At 42.5% G+C, this 23,901-nt stretch overlaps 2 protein-coding genes and 1 pseudogene across 3 annotated transcripts in view; all 3 read left to right on the forward strand.

Annotated features, from left to right (window-relative positions):
- The window catches only part of LOC110283898 (UDP-glucuronosyltransferase 1A6), an 83,469-nt gene that overhangs the window by 41,003 nt on the left and 18,565 nt on the right, over nt 1-23,901 (forward strand). The window lies entirely within an intron of this gene.
- LOC110308636 (UDP-glucuronosyltransferase 1A3-like) lies at nt 8,557-11,731 on the forward strand. The gene has a single exon (XM_021181086.3). The coding sequence runs from the start codon at nt 10,754-10,756 to the stop codon at nt 11,636-11,638; it is 885 nt and encodes a 294-aa protein (XP_021036745.1). The 5' UTR covers nt 8,557-10,753; the 3' UTR covers nt 11,639-11,731.
- Nucleotides 11,949-20,206, forward strand: LOC147006084 (UDP-glucuronosyltransferase 1A3 pseudogene; annotated as a pseudogene).

A 23,901-nucleotide genomic window follows, 5' to 3' on the forward strand; every position in this document is an offset into this window, starting at 1 on the left:
TGATAGTTCCTCTTGGAGGATTTTACCTTTGATGAGTATGAAGTGTCCCTCCCTGTCTTTTTTAATGACTTTGGGTTGGAAGTCAGTCTTATCAGATATTAGAATGGCTACTCCAGCTTGTTTCTTCAGACCATTTGCTTGGAAAATTGTTTTCCAGCCTTTCATTCTGAGGTAGTGTCTATCCTTTTCTCTGAGATGAGTTTCCTGTAAGCAGCAAAATGTTGGGTCTTGTTTGTGTAGCCAGTTTGTTAGTCTATGTCTTTTTATCGGGGAGTTGAGTCCATTGATATTAAGAGATATTAAGGAAAAGTAATTGTTGTTTCCTGTTATTTTTGTTGTTAAAGTTGGCTTTTTGTTCTTGTGGCTGTCTTCTTTTAGGTTTGTTGAGGGATTACCTTCTTGTTGTTTCTAGGGCGTGGTTCCTGTCCTTGTATTGGTTTTTTTCTGTTATTATCCTTTGAAGGGCTGGATTCGTGGAGCGATAATGTGTGAATTTGGTTTTGTCGTGGAATACTTTGGTTTCTCCATCTATGTTAATTGAGAGTTTGGCTGGGTATAGTAGCCTGGGCTGGAATTTGTGTTCTTTTAGTGTCTGTATAACATCTGTCCAGGATCTTCTGGCTTTCATAGTCTCTGGTGAAAAATCTGGTGTAATTCTGATAGGCTTGCCTTTATATGTTACTTGGCCTTTTTCTCTTACTGCTTTTAGTATTCTATCTTTATTTAGAGCATTTGTTGTTCTGATTATAATGTGTCGGGAGGTATTTCTTTTCTGGTCTAGCCTATTTGGAGTTCTGTAGGCTTCTTGTATGTTCATGGGCATCTCTTTCTTTAGATTTGGGAAGTTTTCTTCTATAATTTTGTTGAAGATGTTTGCTGGTCCTTTGAGTTGAAAATCTTCATTCTCATCCACTCCTATTATCCGTAGGTTTGGTCTTCTCATTGTGTCCTGTATTTCTTGGATGTTTTGAGTTAGGATCTTTTTGCATTTTACATTTTCCTTGATTGTTGTGCCGATGTTCTCTATGGAATCTTCTGCACCTGAGATTCTCTCTTCCATCTCTTGTATTCTGTTGCTGATGCTCGTATCTATGGTTCCAGATTTCTTTCCTAGGGTTTCTATCTCCAGTGTTGCCTCATTTTGGGTTTTCTTTATTGTGTCTACTTCCCTTTTTAGGTCTAGTATGGTTTTGTTCATTTCCATCATCTGTTTGGATGTGTTTTCCTGTTTTTCTGTAAGGACTTCTACCTGTTTGATTATGTTATCCTGTTTTTCTTTAAGGATTTGTAACTCTTTAGCAGTGTTCTCCTGCAATTCTTTAAGGGATTTTTGTGCTTCCTCTTTATTGTCTTCTGCCTGTTTAGCAGTGTTCTCCTGCATTTCTTTAAGTGTGTTATTAAAGTTCTTCTTGAAGTCCTCTATCATCATCAGGAGATATGCTTTTAAATCCGTGTCTAGCTTTTCCGGTGTGTTGGGGTGCCCTGGACTGGGCGAAGTGGGGGTGCTGGGTTCTGATGATGGTGAGTGGTCTTGGTTTCTGTTAGTAAGATTATTACGTTTACCTTTCGCCATCTGGTAATCTCTGGGGTTAGTTGTTATCGTTGTCACTGTTTAAAGATTGGAGCAGAAGCTGTGTTCCACTCACCAGCAGTCCCAAAATCCTGCGGCGGGGGTCGTGGGTAGCTGGCGGGTGTCAGGCAACCCTGCTCTCCGGCTACCCCGGCGCTGATCCGGCCGGATGAGGCCTGTGGCCCTACTCAGGCCGGTTTCTGCTTCCCTAACTAATGCAGTCTCAGGTCCCGCGCAATTGGATTGGAGCAGAAGCTGTGCTCCACTCACCAGAAGTCTTAAGATCCTGTGGCGGGTGTTGTGGGTAGCTGGTGAGTGTCAGCCGACCCTGCGCCCCAGCTGCCCCGGTGCTTTTCTGACCGGAAGAGGGTTGTGTCCCTATGTAGGCCGGATTTCTCTCTCCCCAACCAGAGCAGTCTCAGGTCCCGCGTGATTGGACTGGAGCAGAAGCTGTGTTCCACTCACCAGCAGTCCCAAAATCCTGCGGCGGGGTCGTGGGTAGCTGGCGGGTGTCAGGCAACCCTGCTCTCCTGCTACCCCGGCGCTGATCCGGCCGGATGAGGCCTGTGGCCCTACTCAGGCCGGTTTCTGCTTCCCTAACTAGTGCAGCCTCAGGTCCCGCGCAATTGGATTGGAGCAGAAGCTGTGCTCCACTCACCAGAAGTCTTAAGATCCTGTGGCGGGTGTTGTGGGTAGCTGGCGAGTGTCAGCCGACCAGTGGTGTACTTTGAACCTGGGCAAAAGGAGTGGGTTTTCACCTCCAGGTCCTGACAGACTCTTTCATCAGACAGGTTATGGGCAGTGTCTTTTCTATACTGAGAGCAGAACTGGCAGGAACGACTACAAACTTCAAACTCCCACTTGGCTCCCACCTGCTCACCCCAATTCTCTTGGTTTTATAGCCTGGGGTGAGGGTTGTATTGGCAGTTTCCCATGGAAAGCAGCCACTGGATGAGCATAAAGACACTTGTGAGGCAGTTCCATCCCAGAGGCCAGGAGACTGTGGTCCTGGATTCAGTTGTTTATTCTCTACACTCCTTTATGCCTCCTGGCTATCCATCTCCAGTCTTTTGTGTTGTTGGCATGGACTCTTGCTCTCTGTTGGTTGGCTGTCTCCTACTCAGGCGATTGTTTCTGTTGCTGTGCAGAAGCTTCAGTTTTATATCCTCCCACTTGCCAGCTCTTGGGATTATCTCCTGGAGCCTTGGGATGTAGTTCTGAAAACCATCACCTAGACCCTGTGTTAGGTCTTAGGTGGGGGCAGGTGGTTCAAGAGGATGCTGAGCTTAACCACTGTGAATTAAGGAATTTATTTGAAGAGTTATCAGCACCATACAGTCAGACAAAGGGACATCAGCTTGTCAGGGCCTTGAAAGAAAGTTCAGGCCCTAGTACCAATGACATGGGTAGAGAGACCCATGGCAGGAACTCTGAAGAGAATCAGAAGAGCAAATAGCAGGGGAAGCGGTGAGGAGTATGTTTTTTATATACCTTCTTGAGGATGGAGAGGTTGGTTCTCTTGGTATAAACTAACTTCCAGGGCTAGCCACTGTGGGTCTATCAAGTGTGCCAGCTCAGAGTCCAGAGACAGAGTCCCAGGGGACACTTGTCAGTATCTGTGAGAGGACGCCTGACCAGAGGGTGGATTCTAATATTACATTCTTACACCTATATCTAAAGGGTAGGCCTACTACAAAAATACAGTAGCAGTTAATTAAAAAAAAAAACCAATCAATCCTTCAACTCCAATAATTGAAGTATCCAAATAGCAATAATGGTACTATATACCCTATAATATTAGACACTTAAAGTATAAATGGAAAATTTAAAAGTCCAATAAGACTAGTGATTGGTATTGGGACGGTAGAGAAACACAGGGAAACTAAATAGAAGGAGTGAGCAATGGGGATGGATATGAGAGGGAAGCAGTTCCAACTAAATGTAGACTGAGAAGAGAAAGAGAAAAAGAAATACAACCCAACACCCTAACATTGCCAGCTCAGGAGAGACTGAGATAGAGACCTGAAAACCAAGGCAGCCTTTGTTCTTTGGAGAACCTTTCAAAAGGGAATTTAGAAAGACTAGAACAGGAGAAAAGAAGAAGGGAATGAGAAAGGAAGAAGACAAACAGAATTGGATAATAGGATGGCTAAGACACCATTGTGTACCAAGGAAGGGGGGAATGAACATTCAGGAAAGGAGGGAGAGGTTATAGCACCTGTATTTGGTCTCTCCCCTAGGTTCTACTGATTCTGGTTGGCACTGGACATCCCTTTCTAGGCTCACAGATTGAGGTCGTGCCCCAGGGCAGGCTTTCACAGGTCAGGTGGCAGATGCAGTTGGTGTTCGTAGGTGATCTTTCACTGGTTCATTTAAGGATCTTGGTCACACCTCTAGGCAGACCTTTGTAATGTTGGATCACAGAGGCTGAACCTATTCATGAGAGGTCACTCAAGGGTCTGATTGGAAATGCTAATCATGTTTCTAGACCTGGTACCCAGTGTTCATTTGGAATTTGTGTCCAAGGTCCACTGCAGATTCTGGCTCTGATCAGTTTTCAACCTTGCTGAAGACTGCATGGTCATGATTCAAAGTTTACTGCCTGATATCTAGAGGTATTCTGTGGGCTAAGTTTCAGTGTATAGTTCTATGAGACTGTTGGTGAAAGAAACAGTTCTCAGCTCCATGGAATAAAGGATATGGCTTATTCTGGAGTCAAGTATGAGTGGCCACAGCCTGAGAATTCATGATTGAGGTCTCCTCAAATACTATGTTCCAATGAGGTAGCAGTTTCATGAATTTTTAATAGAAACAAAGCATAACAAAAAATCCACAAGTCAAGTACTTTTCAAACATATTGGTGGGTACATAACAGGCAGGCAGGTTATAGCCAGATTGGGAGAACTCTATTACAGGTCTTAGATACTATCAGACAACACTCTAAGCCTTTTGATTGAGACTAAGGTTTTTTATTAAAATATTCCAAAAGATTTTTTTATGTGTTTGTTAGGATCTAAGGTCCAATAGATTCTGTGTTATAGTCTGACAGGGTGGGGCAAAGGATGGCTGTCTAATAGGATAAAGATGGTCCAAGATAAATTGTAAGTAGGCTTTGGGCCTAGAAAATTCTCCTCTCTCCACATTCAAGTTCTACCCCATCAGTCAGCCTTTGCAGACACAGCTCCACCCCCCACCCTAAAAATCTTTACTCCAAACTTCTCTAGTCCATCTAGAGAGGATTTCCATAAGGCTTCCTTCTTTCTATGTGTCTTCCTTCTCTCTCTTTTTCTGCTTTTCCAATGCCTGTCCCTGGAAGCTCAATACAGGCTTTCTGAGTCACTTTACCTTAAGCCATTGCTCCCAGCATTTCTGCCATAGAGGAAGGAATGTCACCAATTGCCTCTGAGAGCTCTTTCCCAATTCTCCTTGGTTTATTCAGTTGCCTTTTTAGGGTCCTACCACCAAGAAGTGGCTGCCTCTCTCACTGGATGTGGAACAGGTGGCTTTCATGCAAACAGTAGGAACAGCTGAAGCAGGGACCAAAAGGCTATCTTCATCATCTTTAGATGTTCTTTGACCACTGCAACATACAGGAGAGGCCTCAGCCTACAAACAGGGCATTTTGCGTGGTTGTGGGAGAAGAAAAATAATAGGATTTGCTGTATGTTAAAGGCCAGACACTGAGGATAGGGTAAAACTTACAGAGAAGTGGCAAGGACAGGAGAAAGAGCCAGGAAAAAAACCAACAGAGAAGTTGCTTTTGGGAAGAAAGTGGAATTCTAGACTGGGAGCTGACTGATCACAGAAGGAAGATGAAGTATCTAGTCAATTGGTGTTGTTGGTGTGTGTGCATAAGGTACTCTCTGGGAAGGTGTTATGGGTTCTCAAGGGAAATTAAGGAAATACAAGAAGAGCTCTTCCATTTTCCAGCGTGTCTCATGTCACATTAGCTACATTTTGCTTGCCTTGTAGTCATGTGGTCACTTCATGGTTCATGTTTGTAAATGTTCATGGACACAACCATACAGTTCATATTTCTTTTTTATCTTTATAAATTAAAACCAATTATAAATCTGCATGATTCTTAAGAAATTTTCTTTTTATTTCTGTTTATTTTTCTTGAAATTAATTTTTAGGTTAACACACAAAGAAATTTCTTTCACTCTGTGTCTTAGCTACCTTTTTATTGCTGTAACAAAATGCCATGCCCAAGAAAACTTAAGGAGAGAAAGCATTTAATTGGGTGAGAGTCCACAGGATTAGAGTCAGAACCATAACAGTGGGGAGCATGCCAGCAGTCAGACAGACATGGTGCTGAAACAGTAGCTGAGAGCTTACATTGAGATAACTATGAAGCAGAAAGACAGCCTGCCCCTAGTGACACACCTGCTCAAATAAGGCCACACCTTCTTATCCTTTTCAAACAGTTCCGCCAACTAGGGATCAAGTATTTAAATCTATGCGCCTATGGAATTATTCTCTTTCAAACCATTACTTGCTTCCATCTTCCAGTATATCTGTTACGTCTTGTTCTTTCTTGTTTCTCTTCCCAAAAGCCCTCCTACAAGCTGCCTTCCTGCTCCAACTGGTCTTCTTTCTTCCCCAAGTTACTTCTGCTGTTGTAGTGCATACATCTGATTATCTACTCCATCTCCTGCCTCCTTTAGGACTTTTCTCCTGTTCATAATCCTCATTTTGGTTTTGTGTCTTACATAGCATATATACATACATACACACGCACATACATACATATACTCATCCATTCTTATATATACATATACATATATATATATATATATATATATATATATATATCCATGAATACATACATATGTACACACATACACACACTGAGAGAGAGAGAAAGTCAAAATCAAGTTTTTACATATCAGAAAAAAAAAGATTTATATTCTGAATTTGGCTTATTTTCCTCAGCATAATGATTTATGATTTCATCAATTTCCTACAAATGTCATAATTTATCTTTCTTTATGTGTGAATAAAAGCCCTTTGTGTATATGTACCACATTTCTTTATCTGCTTAGCTCTTTATCTGTTCTGGGCATGCTGTCTGTCTGATTCCTTTCTGTAGTAGCTGCTACAGCAATAGGTGTGTGCCTGCAAGCGTTCCTGTGATAAGTTGCCTGAGAGCTCTTTGGATGCATACTCAGAGCAGTATAGGTGAGTCCTATGATAATTCTACTTCATGGTTTTGTCTTGTTTTGTTTTTAGACATCATTTCAATATGTAGACCTGTTGACTTTGAACTCAGAGGAAGCTCTTGCCTTGGCATCCTGAGTGCTCCTGCTTCGGGCATATAGTTGGCCAATTTTTAGACTTTTGAGGAACCTTCATGCTGATTTCTGTAAATATGACCACACATGCTTATATCCCATCAGCACTGAAGAGACTTCCTCTGTCCCTGAATCCTCTCCAGCATGTTTTTGTCTTTTGTTTGCTTGATGGCCATTCTGGCTGAGATGCTGTGAGGAAGGTTTTATGCACTTCATCAGCCTTTTGATTCATCAGATGATTTAGATTTTTCTGGTGTTTATGTTGTATAGTCCCTTCTATTCTCCTGACCAATGTGTCAATGTGTCGTTGACAAGGACTATTTTCCATTGTGTTGGCTGTCTCTTTTCTGGTGGTTATTTCTGTTTCTGTTCAGAGCTCCAGTTTTATAAGATCCCATTTGTCAATTCTTGGGATTTTTTTTCTTGCCATCTTGCCCTATAGTAATCCTAAGTTCCTGGTGTAACATTAAGATGTTTGATCCATTTCAATTTATTTTTTTGTGCAGGGTGAGAGATAGGGATCCAGCTTCATTTTTCTATGTGTAATTCCAATTTTCCCAGACTTATTAGTTTTTTAAAAAGCCCCACTTTCTCCAATGTCCATTGGAGACAACTTTGTTAAGCTGTAGGTATCTGTAGATGTGTGTTCATGTCTGGGTCCTCTGATCTGTTACATTAATCCGCCTATCTGGTTTTGTGCTGGTGCCATGCTGTTCTTATTGCCGTGGTCCTTTAGTATTCAAAACCAGGTGTGGTGATACCTCTAGCATTATTCCTTCTGCTCAGGATGGCGTTGGCTCTTCAGGGTCTCTAGAGGGACATTCTCAGACCCACCAGTTATACACATAATGACATGGAGTCTTTTAATATTTGAATGCTTAGGTCTTTTAGCTAGGGCAGTCTCCTAGCCAGCTATCTAACCTTAACGTGACTGATTAGCCTATGGCCCATCATGTGGCAAGCTCTGTACCTCTCTGCATCTCCACTGTATCTGCTCCTCTCCATGTCTGCTGGTGAATCCCCATGTCCCATCTCTTCTTCCAGAGCCCCTGTCTCTTCCTGAACGTTCTTCCACTTCCTGTTCAGCTGTTATCTGTCAGTTCTTTATTACATCCAATAGGTGAGTGGTGAAGGAGGAAAGTTTACAAAATATGAGACCAGTGATGGGCCATAGAAATAAGAATACCAAGATTGGCCAGTACTCAGCTCTCTGCTGGTCCAGCAATCAACAATTGAATATACAGAGACAGCCTTCACACAGTGTGCGAAAGATTACTCCCAGTGCTTCCATAAAAGTTTTGAGGTTTTTTTTTTTCTATTGTAAAAGAAAAAAGGCACTATAAATTTATGGGAGTTGTATTGAATTTGGCTTTTGCTGAAAAAGCCAATTTAACAATACTAACTCCTTTAATTTATGAGCATGAGAAATCTTCCCATTTTCTAGTGTCTTCTTCAGTTTCTCCCCCAGGATGCTCTCTGTAGGGTTCCTTCACCTGCATTAACTTTACCGAGATACTTTTTGAGGTAGTTGTTAATGGAATTGTCTCCTTGATTTCTTTCTCAGAATATTTGCTACTGATATATACAAAGGAAACTAATTTCATATGTTAGTTTGCATCCTACTTTTTTGATGAAAGTGTTTATTTTATTTATTATTATTATTATTATTATTATTATTATTATTATTGTTGTTGTTGTTCTGGTTTTTTGAGACAGGGTTTCTCTGCATAGCCCTGGCTGTCCTGGAACTCACTTTGTAGACCAGACTGGCCTCGAACTCAGAAATCCGCCTGCCTCTGCCTCCCGAATGCTGGGATTAAAGGTGTGTGCCACCATCACCCGGTGATGAAAGTGTTTATTATATTTAACAGTTTTCTGGGGGAGTCTTTGTCATCTCTCATATACAGAACAATGTCATCTGCAAATAACAGCACTTTGACTTCTTCCTTTCCTATTGCACCTACTTTATTTCTTTCTCTTGTCTTGATGCTCTAACCAGACTTCAAATACTATATTGAATAGGAATGGGAAAAGAAGGCACCGTTGTTTGTTCCAGATTTTGGTATAATGTGAGCTACAGTTTTGTGACACACAGCCTTTATTGTGTTGATATGAGTTGCTTTTGTCCCAAGTTTCTTTGGGGCCTTTGTTGTGAGAGGATGCTACAGTTCCCCCAAAATTTTCCAGCACCTGTTGAGGTGTTCATGTGATTTATTTATTTTTTGTCCTTGAATCAACTTTTGTGATGTACTGTATTTATTTTATTGATTGCCCTAGGTCAAACCAAATTTGCACACTGGACTGAAGTTGGCTTGATGATAGTAGATGACCCTTTTGATATATTCTTGACCTCACTTGCAAGTATTTTATAGATAAAATTTACATCTATGTTGATTGGGGAGCCTGGCTTTTAAATTTTTTGTTGTTGCTGCTGTTGTTATATCTTTTTCTGGTTTTGTATATTAGTATAGAGTAATGCTGATTTTCTGAAAAGACTTTGATAATGCCCCTTCCCTTTCTGTTTTAGCGAATAGTTTGAAGAGCATGGTGTTCCCTTCTCTTTGAAAGGCAGGTAGAATTCAGCTGAGTCCTGGTTTACTTTTTGTTGGGAGGGATTTTACCCCTGCTTCAATCTTGTTGCTAATTGTAGATCTGTTCAAGTTGTTTCTGACATTTTGGTTTACTCTTGATGGGTTGACTCCCTGTAGAGATTCTTCTACTTCTTTTAGATTTCCTAACCTACTGGAGTATAAGCTTCTGAGTTACACTTGATACTTTTCTGAATTTGTTACTAGTGATCATGGCTTTCCTTTTCTCTCTAATTTTATTAATTTAGGTCTTCTTTTTCTTTGGTTAGTTTGACTCAGGATTTGCTTATTATATTTATTTTTTCAAAGAACAAAGTTTTTGTTTTGTTGATTGTAATATTTTAAAAATTATATTTCATTTCTTTCTGCTCTGAACTTATTTCTTTCTTACCTTGTACTAATTTGAGATTTAGCTTATTTCCATTTTCAAGGACACAAAGTATACCCATTATGTAATTGGGAGCTCTTTAATTTTTTTTAAGGTAGCTATAAACTTGTAGGTATAAACATCCCTTTTAGGACTGCTTTCTGTGTGTCCCATGGGTTTTGGCAAAGTGTGTCTCCTTTTCCATTACATTCTAGGAATTTTTAATTTTCTTTATTGGTTTTCCCAGTGACTTAGTCATCATTCAGTCTTGTGTTGTTCGGTCTCAATGATTCTGTGGGTGTTCTCTGTTTCTCTTGCTGTTGATTGCTAGTTTTATCCATTGTGGTTAGGTAGAATACCAAAAATTGCTTCGGGTTGCCCTACATGAATTAGGACTTTCTTGGTGTCTTATTACATAATTTAATTTAGAGAAAGTTTCAGGGACAGCTGAGAACATTGTGTATCCTGCAGTGTTTGGATGCAATGTTCTGCAAATCTCTCATCCATTTGACCTATGATGCCATTTAGGTGATATCTTTGTGTATTTTTTTTTTTTCTAGCTAGAACGACCTGTATATTGGTGAGTGTGGGCTACTGAAGTCACCCATTTTTGTCTTGGGATTAATCGCTATCTTTACATCTTACATTGTTCGTTTTATGAAATAAACTCTGATGGTCCTAGGGAGCAGTTGCACATCACAGGTTTTGTTAGTAGAGAGGTGATAAAAAAAAATTGTTCCTTGGTATCAAGGCAAAAAGTTAGGGCCATAATAAAAGACAGGCATGGGTTTATTCAGCAATGATTAACTTAAGGAAGGTACTGTGCCACCCAATGACTTAACGTATGGACTTGGGAATAAGAAGATAGGAAATAACTTAAGTGCCATAGACATGTAAGCAGGGTAGACTGCTGTGGAATTCTCCGGCATTAGCCATGGGAATTCAAGTATTCCTGCAAAAACTCTCAGGACTGCTGCTCCTGCTGTGTGCCCTGCCCTGGGCTGAAGGTGAGAAAGTGCTGGTGTTCCCCATAGAGGGCAGCCACTGGCTGAGCATGAGGGGTGTTGTAAGGGAGCTCCATGCCCGAGGTCACCAGACTGTGGTCCTGGCTCCAGAGGTGACTGTGCACATCAAAGGAGAGGACTTCTTCACCCTCAAAACCTACACGGTTCCTTACACCAAGGAAGAGTACAGGCACCAATTGCTGGGCCACCTTCAAAAAGTTTTTGAAACTGAATTTTCTCTGAAGTTTGTTTTACAGAATATGGCAGCTGTAAATAATATATCAACATTCTATACTAGATCTTGCATGGGTCTGCTGCACAACACAGCTCTGATCCAGCATCTGAACTCCAGTTCCTTCGATGTGGTGTTAACAGATCCCTTTTTTCCCTGTGGGGCAGTACTGGCCATGTACCTGCACGTTCCTGCTGTTTTTTTCCTGCAATCCATGCTCTGCGAACTAGAATTTGAGGCAACAAGCAGTCCAAACCCCTCTTCTTATGTTCCCAAGTTACTAACCAGGAATTCTGACCACATGAGCTTTTTAGAAAGAGTGAAGAACATGGTTTACCCTTTACCGTGGATGTATTTTTGCCATGTTAATTATGGTCCTTTGGAGAGACTGGCCTCTGAGTTTTTGCAGAGGGAGGTGTCCTTGGTGGAGGTTCTCAGACATGCATCCATGTGGCTATTGAGAAAGGACTTTGTGTTCCACTACCCCAGGCCTTTCATGCCCAACATGGTCTTCATTGGGGGCATAAACTGTGCCAACAGGAAGCCACTCACTCAGGTCTGTATTCAGTCTTTATTGAAATGAATTTGCAGCAAGTCTGTGTTAAAAAGAATAAACAAACAAAAGTAGAAGTACTCTGAATTGCTCAGTTACCCATTCACTTTCTGGGGATTTCTTTTTTTTCTTTTTCTTTTTCTTTTTCTTTTTCTTTTTCTTTTTCTTTTTCTTTTTCTTTTCTTTTCCTCTCTCTCTCTCTCTCTCTCTCTCTCTCTCTCTCTCTCTCTCTCTCTCTCTCTCTCTCTCTCTCTCTCTCTCTCTCTCTCCCTCCCTCCCTCCCTCCCTCCCTCCCTCCCTCCCTTCCTTCCTTCCTTCCTTCCTTCCTTTCTTTCTTTTTTAAAATTCTTCTCATTGTCTGAGGTGAGTTAAATTCTTAAGGCATTTAGAGTTGCTAGTTCAGGTTGTTAGTGATCACTGAGGGCTGGGAGGCAGTACTCAAGGTCTCTAATAAGACTGAGGAGAGTTGGATGGTGGAACTCCACTGAGTCTGCCCACTAGCAGACTGTGTCTTCCTGGAGATGAGATTTCCTGAATCAGAGGAGGACCAGAGATATCCATCACAAGGCGTGTTCTTCTCCGACAGAGAATCTAGCAAGTAGCAGTTGTTGACATGATAGTCTTCAACGGTGGGTAGGGGTGCTGTGTGCTCACAAGAGACCTGGTCACTCAGTCAATGTGGGAGCAATCTCATGGTTATTTTTCTTTTATAGCCTGCCTACCTTGAGGCAAGCCACATTTTAAGGACTCCACAGTCGTGTGATTGTTGCATGGTTACTGTTTGTGAATGTCTTGGGGCACACATTCATGTTTTGTGCATCAAAACTTGTGTCTGAATCTGCCCAGTTCCCAAGTAAGTGTCTAGTGCTGGTATTTGCTTAAGTTCCATTTGCATTTCAGTGGTTTTACCCTGGACATGTATGTGGCAGTTAGATTGGTGGACCAAGGTAAATAATATTTTGATGATATAGCTTTTATCTTATTACTAAATGACATGTATTCAGATTACTGACTTCCTCAATCTGAGAGTTCATGTCCAGGGAATAAATGAAGACACATTCCCAAAGTTTTATTCTGGTTTTTATGTACAGCATGGTTGGCAAGGCCTGACTGGCCTCTGCCTGAGGATTCCACAGATCCTGTGTGCTCCTTCAACACATAGCTCAGTCCCTGTTCTTTCTATATATTACATGTTACTCACTGGTACTCTTTGGCCTTAGGATCTTATATTTATGACTTAATGACAGTCAGAAGGTTTATGAGGTCTTATTTAAAAGCTTCTTCCTACTGTCAACATTTATCATAGTTTTGGAATCTAGTTAGGGCCAAATACTAGCCTAGTATGTATCTGACCAACATGGAACCTTAAGGGGTTGATGTAGAATTATGGCCTCCTGCTGTGGACTGACCTTAGTTGGCCCCTCCACAGGAGAACTCAGGGTTCTGTTACAGGTGGGCAGGAGTTGGCAAAAGTGTGACAAACAGACACAGACACAAGGAAGTATTGTACCTGAATGTAATTTTCTCAAAAGCAAGCACCAGACTTATAATACAGAAGAAAAACAAGAAATCTGGGCGAATACATTCAGCAAGGTATAATGGTTCTTAACACAAAACAAAGAAAATGCATACATAAAAATCTACAAGGATCCAGGCAGTGTTTACAACTGAGATAGGAACAGCCCTATCTAAGATAGCTAAACACAGGAGCCAGGTGAATGGTCTGATGCAATGTTAGTCTATTGTTAAACCCACAACCAAGGGTCCCTTAGTAAATACCTGATTATGCTATTCCTCTGGGCCTAGTGAAAAACATGAACCAGGGGAATTCTGTTCTACTCACCCTTTCATGAATAATACTTCAGTTCCTCCTAAAACCACAACCCACCTATTTCCTAAATTCCTGTGTGTAAATTCCTGTGTGTGGGAGTGACTTGGCTATTGTTTTAAGTATTTACTATGTAGACTAGCCCTGAGATTTCTATCTCTATTTAAGTAAATTGTAATGCCTGATTACTTTCACTGTCTCTACTAGAGGTAATTTTGAATGTTACTGAGTAGGTAACATTCTTACTGAATTCCAAGCTCAGAGTCAGCTCAAGGACTGCCTAGGACATTGGAACACTGGTGGAGACTAATCTAACTTAGCTATATGTCAAAACCAATCCTCAAAGGCACTTGTAATAAAACAATACTGAAAGAAAGCACACAGATCCATACACCCGACTAACATGGGAACAGTTTCGGAGCATACATGCTATGGGAATGCCAAGGTTCCAGGAGGCTAAGTTTCCGTGAAACTCTTTGCCTAGGGATTGCTTCCAGGCTTTTAGGATTGTCATGCAGCCTTCACTGGAGTAGGTGTGGCAGCCTTCAGCCATCGGAGACACGTTTTGATCCTCCAACACAATGAGATACTAAATATGAGTTTATCAACTGCTTCATCCATGTCCTTATTTTATGACCATTATGTAGGAAAGGAAGCTAGAACTTCAGAGTTTTTCTGTGGGTACCCATAGAAGAGATATACTAGATTTTCACTGCATATAGATGTCAGAGACTGATGACCCATAACCATATAGACATGCCAGAGACACAAAGACAATCCAGAGAAAAGACCAGAGCAATGGCTTGTGAAGACAGAATGGAATTTTTTTTCCTGGAGTTTTCTTGATCCTAGGGATATATAAGACCCTAAGCATTGGACGTCAGTGGCACAGTGGAAACGCCATGCATAGGCTCATATGCCTGATGGTTTAATTTCTTCTGAATGAAGATCTCTATCTAGGTCCTCTCTGAGCACACAGGACAGAAAGATAAATATGAAGTAAATTAGAAAACTGTAAAAAAACTTCTTAGCACACCCGAGATAAATCTCCCGAGGCAAGAACAGATTGCCTGTCATGTACAAGGTTCTTGTACTGGCTGGTTCCATATGTCATCTTGACACAAGCTGCAGTCATCAGAGAAAGGAGCCCTGGTTGAGAAAATGCCTCCATGAGATCCAGATGTAAGGCATTTTTCTATTTAGTAATCATTGAGGAGAGCCCAGCCCATGGTGGGTGGGATATCCATGGGCTGGTAGCCTTAGGTTATATAACAAAGCAAGATGAGTGAGCTAGAGGAAGTAAGCCAGTAAGCAGCACCCCTCCATGGCTTCTGCATTCCTGTCTTCAGGTTCCATCCTGGGCCTGAGTTCCTGTACTGACTTCCTCCAGTGATGGACTATGATGTAGAAGTGGAATTCAGATAAACCCTTTCATCCCCAATGTGCTTTTTGGTCATGGTGTTTTGTTGCAGCAATAGAAATTCTGCCTAATGCATGTACCTAGTGCCTCACCTAGTCCTTGAGTTTGCTTTCTGCATTTGGAAAATTGAACATTGTGACCCACCAAAATGTACCCCATGATGTTCATATGATAGATAGTGTCCATATCATAACTCATAGCTAGAATGAATGGTGAAAGAGCTGCAGTTATAAGTCTCAAGATCCGCTGAAGGCTTAAAAGAAGCCTTCTGCCCATATCCCTAAAGAGTAGGCAGATTTGTACAGCCCTCCGCATTAAGCAGAACTGAATGCCATACTGAGTCAGACCCCAGAACATTGTCTTTCTGCTTCCAGTCCCAAAGGGAGCAGCTCACTGGAGCAGGACGCCACCTCCATACATTGTATTCATGTAGAGGCTGGTCTTGCTCAAGTGTGATCCACACAGCATCTGCTTTATTTATTATGAGGAGCTGAGAGAATTCTCAGTTGACCATTCAGTGGAATCCCATCCCCAAGTTATGAATTCAAGATCTTTCCAGGATTGTCTTATTAGACAGCCACCTATCACTTCAAATACAGTGTCCCTGATCATGCAGTTACATTGTCAGAGATGCACCAACCTAGAGAGCAAGCAACATCTTAGCTTGCCTCACCGAGTGCTTCTTGAGAATACTAAGAGAGACCTCAAAGAACTACTGAGTATGTCATGTTTAATGGGGTGGTTACAGCAGCTGCTCAGTCATCAGTCACTTCCCAGTAGCAGGACGCCACCTCCATACATTGTATTCATGTAGAGGCTGGTCTTGCTCAAGTGTGATCCACACAGCATCTGCTTTATTTATTATGAGGAGCTGAGAGAATTCTCAGTTGACCATTCAGTGGAATCCCATCCCCAAGTCCCCAAGAGGACTTCTACACTCTGCAACTCTACACTCTGCTGACGTATGATGGACAGAGGAAAAAAAATGTCAGGATTGTGCAGATCATTTTTGTGAAAATCAGATTGAGGAAAAGGGGACTCGGTGAGGTTCGTCAGAGAGCAACAGCAGTTGTCAAGAGTTCTTTTAGTAAATAATCAATCAGGTTTGACCTTAAGAGATTTAAAAAATGCAAAAATGCTGTCAACATTCTACTTGAGATTTTGTATAGAGCTCCTGCACAGCAAGGGTTTAATCCAGCGTCTGAATGCCAGTTCCTTTGATGTGTGGTTAAAGACCCTGCGTACAACTGCAGGGCACTGCTGGCCAAGTATTTGCATGTTCCTGCTGTGTTTTTTTCTGCGCTTCATGCCTTGTAATGCTGAGTTTGAAGCTGCTCCGTGTCCAAGCCCTTCCTCCTATGTTCTAAGGTTATTCACAAGGAATTCAGACCACATGAGCTTCCTGGAAAGAGTCAAGAACATTCTCTACCTCTGTCATTTAAGCTCTTTTGCCCCCATTTTTTCACTCCCTATGAGATCCTGGCCTCTGAGCTTTTCCAGAGAGAAGTGTCCTTCCTGGAGATCCTGCACCATGCATCCATATGGCTCTTCAGGTTTGACTTTGTGTTTGACTACCCCAGGCCCATCATGCCCAATATGGTCTTCATCAGGGGAATTAACTTGTCAGCAGGAAGCAGGTCTGTATTGGGCCTTCATGCAAAGAGTGGTCCAGCAGCATTGGTTTCCATGTCTCGTTATGAGTTGCTCACTTACCTGCTCATCTTCCCAGGAACTTTGGTGTATCAAATCTTTAAGGCACCCACAGTTGGTATATCAGGATTTTTGTGTCTGGTGAGAATCTCAAGAGGCAATAATTAGGGCCTCTAATTGAGCAGTGTCGGTACCCAGTAGAGTATGTCCACTAAAAAGACAGTATCTCCTAGACATGAGATCTCCTGAACCTGGGCAGGACCAGAGAAGCCGGGCTGGCTCTCAGATGTTCGGGGGCTCATATGTTGGCTCCAGTGTTGGGTATTCCTTAGTCTACAGCAGGCAGTGAGCAAGATGAAGGAACTTTTTACCCAGTAGTTCTTAACAATTCTCTCTGGGAAGGGCTGGATGTGTGCTTAAGTGGTGCCTGAGAACAGAAGCTGAAGTAGTCTAGCATGTAATTTTGTTTACATCTCACCTCTACTAGTCATGACAGTGCTCCAGATTCATGGCATTGCTGTGTGATCAATGTTTCTAAATGGCCTGTGGATGATCCAAACTGTCACACTGTTACATTCTGCACGTGTAATGTATTCCTGAGATTCCTTAGTTCCCAAGGAGGTATCTTTTACCCTCTATTTCCTGTCATCTTGTCACCAATATTTGCAGAGGTTTGATTAGCATTTTTAAATAGTTGTTACCCTGTAAATATGGAAGCTAGATTTCTACGTGGAGGCTCTTAACACTAAGTGACATGTTTTATATCCCACCTATCGGATTGCAATCTCACAAGTTTACGCTATTTTCATATTACTCTGACCTTTACTTCTAATTAAGTATTTTAAGAATTTTGGTAAAATGTTTAAACAGTATTTTAAAACTCAGCTCCTATTGCTTTCCCTTGGTGTACGAATTCTGCTTATTCAGATAGGCTGGATTGGATTTAACTTCTCCTACTTAGTATAAACGTGTCCCTTTTACATGATTATTTAAAATTTCCATCTTTGACCTTACATCTGTAATTTGGTAGCACTCTGTCTATTGATGGAGGGACAGTGGACCATGGTGTCTCTCCCATGTTTCCTTTGTTTACTAACAAGATCTTTTGCGATGATATTAGACCAGCCATATGAACTAGCCCCTCTACTTCAAGATCCTCAAGGACAGCTATCATCTCTTTGCCATGTGATGTAACACTGTCTCGGGTTCTAAGAATTAGGATATGGGCTTCATTCTGGTGTCATTACTTTGCCTTCAGCAGTCAATCCACCTGAATGAGCCCTGGATCTCATTCAAAGCTGGGAGATGTTCTTTGCTAAGGCATCAGGAGCACTAGTCAGCTCTCTTTCAATGACTTGTTAGAGGAATGCTAGGGATCAAATTATACCCATTCTATTAGGCTACTTGTATTTTGTTTAAGACCCACTCCCTCCGTTTTCTTCCTTTTATGGGCACGGCATGGACAGGAGTAGCCACTGCCCAGCCTCAGACAATTCTACATGGATATCTATAGAAGGGAAATGGTGGAGTTTGATATGAGGTAAAACATGCAGAGAGGTGGCAGGTGTAGGAAACAGATGCAGGATAAGAAAGCAGGGAACTGATTTTGGAGGAGAAATTGCATAGGAATTATCTGGACTCCTACCTTCCATGAAAGGTGATATGCAAAGGCTTCTTATACAGTGTGGTAGCAGCACAGGGGAGCCATTTTCATTTACACATCTGCCCAGCTGCTGAGTCTACTGCCAGTAACATACTAAGGATGTGGCTTTGCTACAGAGAGAAATTTCAACTTGGCCAACTGTTGTGTCCGGCCAGCAGATCACAGCCTGGGTTCTAGCCTGGAAAGGCATTTTGGAAACCTGGAAGAGAAGAGGGGCTAGGCGGCGAGAGAAGGGAATGAAGCTAAGACAAGATTCTGATCAAAGCTCAATTTTACTATTTCCAGACACTCAGTTATAAAGGAAGGGGGAGGGAACCCGATTTCCCACCAAACAATCTCGGGGTCCAGTAGCAGGACGAACACATGTGTGCCTCCAAGCAACAAAGGCAGGGTTCAGCAGTAGGCGTGGCAGGACGAATGAGCAGGAAGCTCCACCCTTGAGCAAGCAGGTTCAAGCAGATGGGGGAAGGGAGACCACAGCCAACCATGGGCAGACAGACACGTGTGTGTGGAATGCAGGGTACCCAAGCGGAGCTCACCTGGTGGAGAGTGGAGTCCTAGGGCATGTAAAGGAAGGGGTGGCAGTAACTGCTTAGCACTCAATGAGAGCAATTCCTCGAGACAGGGCCAGATTCCTGGTCATGTACAAAGTCCCCACAGCTACAGTCCTGCCCTCAGCTGCATCTCAAATTTGCTTTGCCAAATTGACACTTGATCACAGTGTCCCACAAGATCATGGCCCATGATATTTCAGAGAATCCAATCTTGTAAGAATCTTGAGCTGTCAAAACTGTAAAATGGAGGCTGATCAGAATCCATAGGAGAAGGAGGCAATGAAGACCCAGATTAGTGTACGCCCAGAGGCTTTAAAGGAGTGCAGAAGCATGCAGCCCTCAGCATCTAGGAGAGCAGAAATTTGGTGTTGGCCAGACATATGCAACACGTGGTCCATGATTACTACAGTTATGTCACAGCACAGGAAATGCACCCGTCTGGAGATCCAGCAACCTCTTTGTTTCTCAAAGCTGACTTAGTAATGCTCTCTGATGTACTGAAGCAGCATGCAGTGAGAAGAACCCTGCATGTGTTTCTGAGTACATCAGGTCTAGCAGAGGGTACAGTAGGCACCAACTGTTTTAGTTACTTTTCTATTGTTGTGAAGAGACGTCATGACCAGGGCAACTTATTTTAAAAAGCACTTAATTGGGGGGATTATTAACAGTTCAGAGTGTGAGAATATGATCATGGCAGGAAGGCTGGCAGGCATGGCACTGGGGCAGTAGCTGAGAGTATATGTCTTATCCAAAAGTTGGAGGCAGAGAGAAGAGAGAGAAGGTGAAGGAGAGAGAGAGAGAGAGAGAGAGAGAGAGAGAGAGAGAGAGAGAGAGAGAGAGGAGAGAGAGACAGACAGACTGACTGACTGACTAGGTTTGGCATGGGCTTTTGAAACCTCAAATCCCACTTCAGTAACACATCCTCCAATAAGGTCACACCTCCTAATCGCTCCCAAAACAATTCCACCAACTAAGAATCACACAGTCAAATATATGAGCCTAAGGGGGCCATTCTCATACTAACTACCCCACAGAGCTTAAATGGCTGACAAAGGAAGGTGTGACAAAATCAATTGAGTGTGCAGAACCTCGTTTTGGATATCGGAGAAGAGAGGTGAACTCTGATGTCCGCTAGAGAACAGTCACGGGTCACTGGTTTTACTAGCAGAGATCATAAGAGTGGTTTCTCGTTGTGTAGAGTCAGAAGAGTAAGAACTGAACCTGAACGTATTCTGTAAAGATTTAACCAAAGGAGGGCACTGTGCCACACAACAACATGTTGAATGTTAGGGAGCGTGGAGATAAGATGATCATTAAACTAGTGTGGGAGTCAGAGCCTGGTAAGGTAGGCGCACTCCTATGGCCCTCTGGAAGGATAGCTCCAGAACACAGGATGCCCATGTAGGGCGTGTGTGGCTGGTGGCTTTCATAGATGTGAAGTAGCACACACATCGTCAACACTGTAAAGCAACAGTGGACTCAAGGCTAGTGTCACATCTGGTGAGATGGCTCAGCAAGTAGAGACACTGTTTCAAAAGTTTTTTTTTTAATTTATTTTTTAATTAGGTATTTTCCTCATTTACATTTTCAATGCTATCCCAAAAGTCCCCCTTACCCACCCCCCCAATCCCCTACCCACCCACTCCCCCTTTTTGGCCCTGGGGTTCCCCTGTACTGGGGCATATAAAGTTTGCAAGTCCAATGGGCCTCTCTTTGCAGTGATGGCCGACTAGGCCATCTTTTGATACATATGCAGCTAGAGACAAGAGCTCCGAGGTACTGGTTAGTTCATATTGTTGTTCCACCTATAGGGTTGCAGTTCCCTTTAGCTCCTTGGGTAAATTCTCTAGCTCCTCCATTGGGGGCCCTGTGATCCATCCAATAGCTGACTATGTTTCAAAAGTTTTAAAGAATATTTCTAAGTCCAATCTTTGCTGCATGCTTCTTCGTGAGTCTAGCTTTTATGTCTCTGAGTGAGCAGAGCTGATGGTACCCACTAGACCTAGTTTGCATATATACAGTTTCTTAAGACTTGGCACCTGACTCATAGGTACTCTGGGGCTCTGAGCACAGGGCAGACCCTCACAGTGAGGGGAGCCATCATTACCGTGCTCTTCTCTTCCATAGGCCTCCTACAGAATCATATGTACCCAGGAGGTGCATACTGAGCCTGACCAGGAGATTGGGGTCCCTTCTCAAGGAAGTGGCTTCCTCTTCCACTCCACATGGCTTGGGGAGTGTTCTTTCTAATGCTGTGAGCAAGAGCCGAGGCAGCAACCACAGATTTCAGGGTCTGACCTCTCATCAGACCTGTTCCCTCTATTCCCTTTCTTTTATGGGCACAGCATGGACAGGAGTGGCCACTGCCCAGCCTCAGTTAATTCTCCATAGATAGCCCTAGAAGGAAAATGGTGGCGTTTGACATGAGGTAAAACATGCAGATGGGTGGCGGGTATAGGAAGCAGATGCAGGAAATGAAAACAGGGAACTGATTTTGGAGGAGAAATTGCACAGCATTTACCTGGACTCCTACTTTCCATACAAGGTGAAATCTCTCTCTCTCTCTCTCTCTCTCTCTCTCTCTCTCTCTCTCTCTCTCTCTCTCTCTCTCTCTCTCTCTCTCTCTGCGTGTGTGTTATTGCATTTATTTCACACTTTAAGCGCACTGACCAGTATCCAAAGCCATTTTTATATCCCAGTTTGTGAATGTTCTACCAAGGTTTAAGAACTTGTGTTTTGATCTATCGCATTTGTTCTGTTTCTTTCAGACCTTACTCGGCCCATACCAATAACCATGGAGAAGCAGTATTTGGTGCTGGGCTCTCCCAAGGCCACATGCCACAGAAGCCCTTTACATCAGACATAGACTGTGCTGTTGTAATTGGCTTGTTTAGATTTATAGCATTTCTATCCCCACAATATTCTTGTTTCCCATTTCATTTTAAAATGCTCAGGGTTAAAGCTGCCTTTTGTTAGGCTTTGATCAGTGTGCCCTTTGTGGAAATGGAGAGGTTTGCATAGGCTTAGTGAAACAGTTCTATGAACAACATCTGCCATAAGATAGAACCAAGGTGCAACCAAGGCCATTCCTGACGTTCCACCCGGCAACCCCCAAATCTTAGGATATGTGCTTAAATAGTTTGCTCTTGGCCTTCAGAGAAAGTGTGGTCCTGGTAACATAGCTGTGTGTCTTCCAAACTATGCAGAGATTAAATGTGAATTTAAGTCATCTAGAATGTTATGACTTGATATGAGAGTAATTAAAAACTAAGGATTCCAATTTTGTCAGGAATTTTACTTTTAAAAAAGGCAAGATTTAATTTTTAGCCAAGATTGATGGTTAACTATTAAGACATTGGCAGCATCTGTGTACAAGTAAATTATTTCAAAGTTACTTAAGCATGTTATGAAAGTGCTCATGCGGGGAAAACAAATGGGACCTCATAGAATTGCAAAGCTTCTGTAAGGCAAAAGACACTGTCATTAAGACAAAAAGGCCACCAACAGATTGGGAAAGGATCTTTACCTATCCTAAATCAGATAGGGGACTAATTTCCAATATATACAAAGAACTCAAGAAGCTGGACTCCAGAAAATCAAATAACCCCATTAAAAAATGGGGCACAGAGCTAAGCAAAGAATTCTCACCTGAGGAATACCGAATGGCAGAGAAGCACCTGAAAAAATGTTCAACATCCTTAATCATCAGGGAAATGCAAATCAAAACAACCCTGAGATTCCACCTCACACCAGTCAGAATGGCTAAGATCAAAAATTCAGGTGACAGCATGATGCTGGTGAGGATGTGGAGAAAGAGGAACACTCCTCCATTGTTGGTGGGATTGCAAGCTTGTACAACCACTCTGGAAATCAGTCTGGCAGGTCCTCAGAAAATTGTACATAGTACTACCGGAAGATCCTGCAATACCTCTCCTGGGCATATATCCAGAAGATGTTACAACTGGTAATAAGAACACATGCTCCACTATGTTCATAGCAGCCTTATTTATAATAGCCAAAAGCTGGAAAGAACCCAGATGTCCCTCAACTGAGGAATGGATACAGAAAATGTGGTACATTTACACAATGGAGTACTACTCAGCATTAAAAACAATGAATTTATGAAATTCTTAGGCAAATGGATGGATCTGGAGGGTATCATCCTGAGTGAGGTAACCCAATCACAAAAGAATTCACATGATATCCACTCACTGATAAGTGGATATTAGCCCAGAAACTTAGAATACCCAAGATACAATTTGCAAAACACATGAAACTCAAGAAGGAAGACCAAAATGTGGATACTTCATCCCTCCTTAGAATGGGGAACAAAATACCCATGGAAGGAGTTACAAAGACAAAGTTTGGAGCTGAGATGAAAGGATGGACCATCCAGAGACTGCCCTATCCGGGGATCCATCCCATAATCAGCCACCAAACACAGACACTATTGCATATGCCAGCAAGATTTTGCTGAAAGGACCCTGAAATAGCTGTCTCTTGACGGGCTATGCCTGTGCCTGAGAAGTGGATGCTCACAGTCATCTAGTGGATGGAACACAGGGCCCCCAATGGAGGAGCTAGAGAAAGTACCCAAGGAGCTGAAGGGGTCTGCAACCCTATAGTTGGATCAACAATATGAACTAACCAGTACCCCCCAGAGCTCGTATCTCTAGCTGTGTATGTAGCAGAAGATGGCCTAGTTGGCCATCATTGAGAAGAGAGGCCCCTTGGTCTTGCAAACTTTATATGTCCCAGTACAGGGGAACACCAGGGCCAAGAAGTGGGAGTGAGTGGGTAGGGGAGCAGGGTTGGGGGAGGGTATAGGGAACTTTCAGGATAGCATTTGAAATATAAAGGGAGAAAATCGCTAATAAAAAATTGGGGAAAAAAAGTGCTCATGTGTTTCACCAGGATGGGTGAAGTGTCCAGTGCTAGTTACCTGGCCCTGCACGCTTCCAGGCCAGAGCAAATGCAGGGATCACAGTGCTGCACTAACCATCATTTCCTAGTTCCAGGAAATAGTACTGTTTGCCTAGGCATTAATTATAATAAATACCCAAGGCACCATGCACCTATTGACAGTTTAAAACAAAACGGGAAACAAGAATATTGTGAGGGCCAGTCTTGCCACGTGCCTCTTCATGCTTCTCATTCTGCTACATACATGCTACATTT

This window comes from Mus caroli, unplaced genomic scaffold (genome assembly GCF_978045245.1).
Source record: "Mus caroli unplaced genomic scaffold, Mus_caroli_1 scaffold_1, whole genome shotgun sequence".
Classification (NCBI taxonomy): domain Eukaryota; kingdom Metazoa; phylum Chordata; class Mammalia; order Rodentia; family Muridae; genus Mus; species Mus caroli.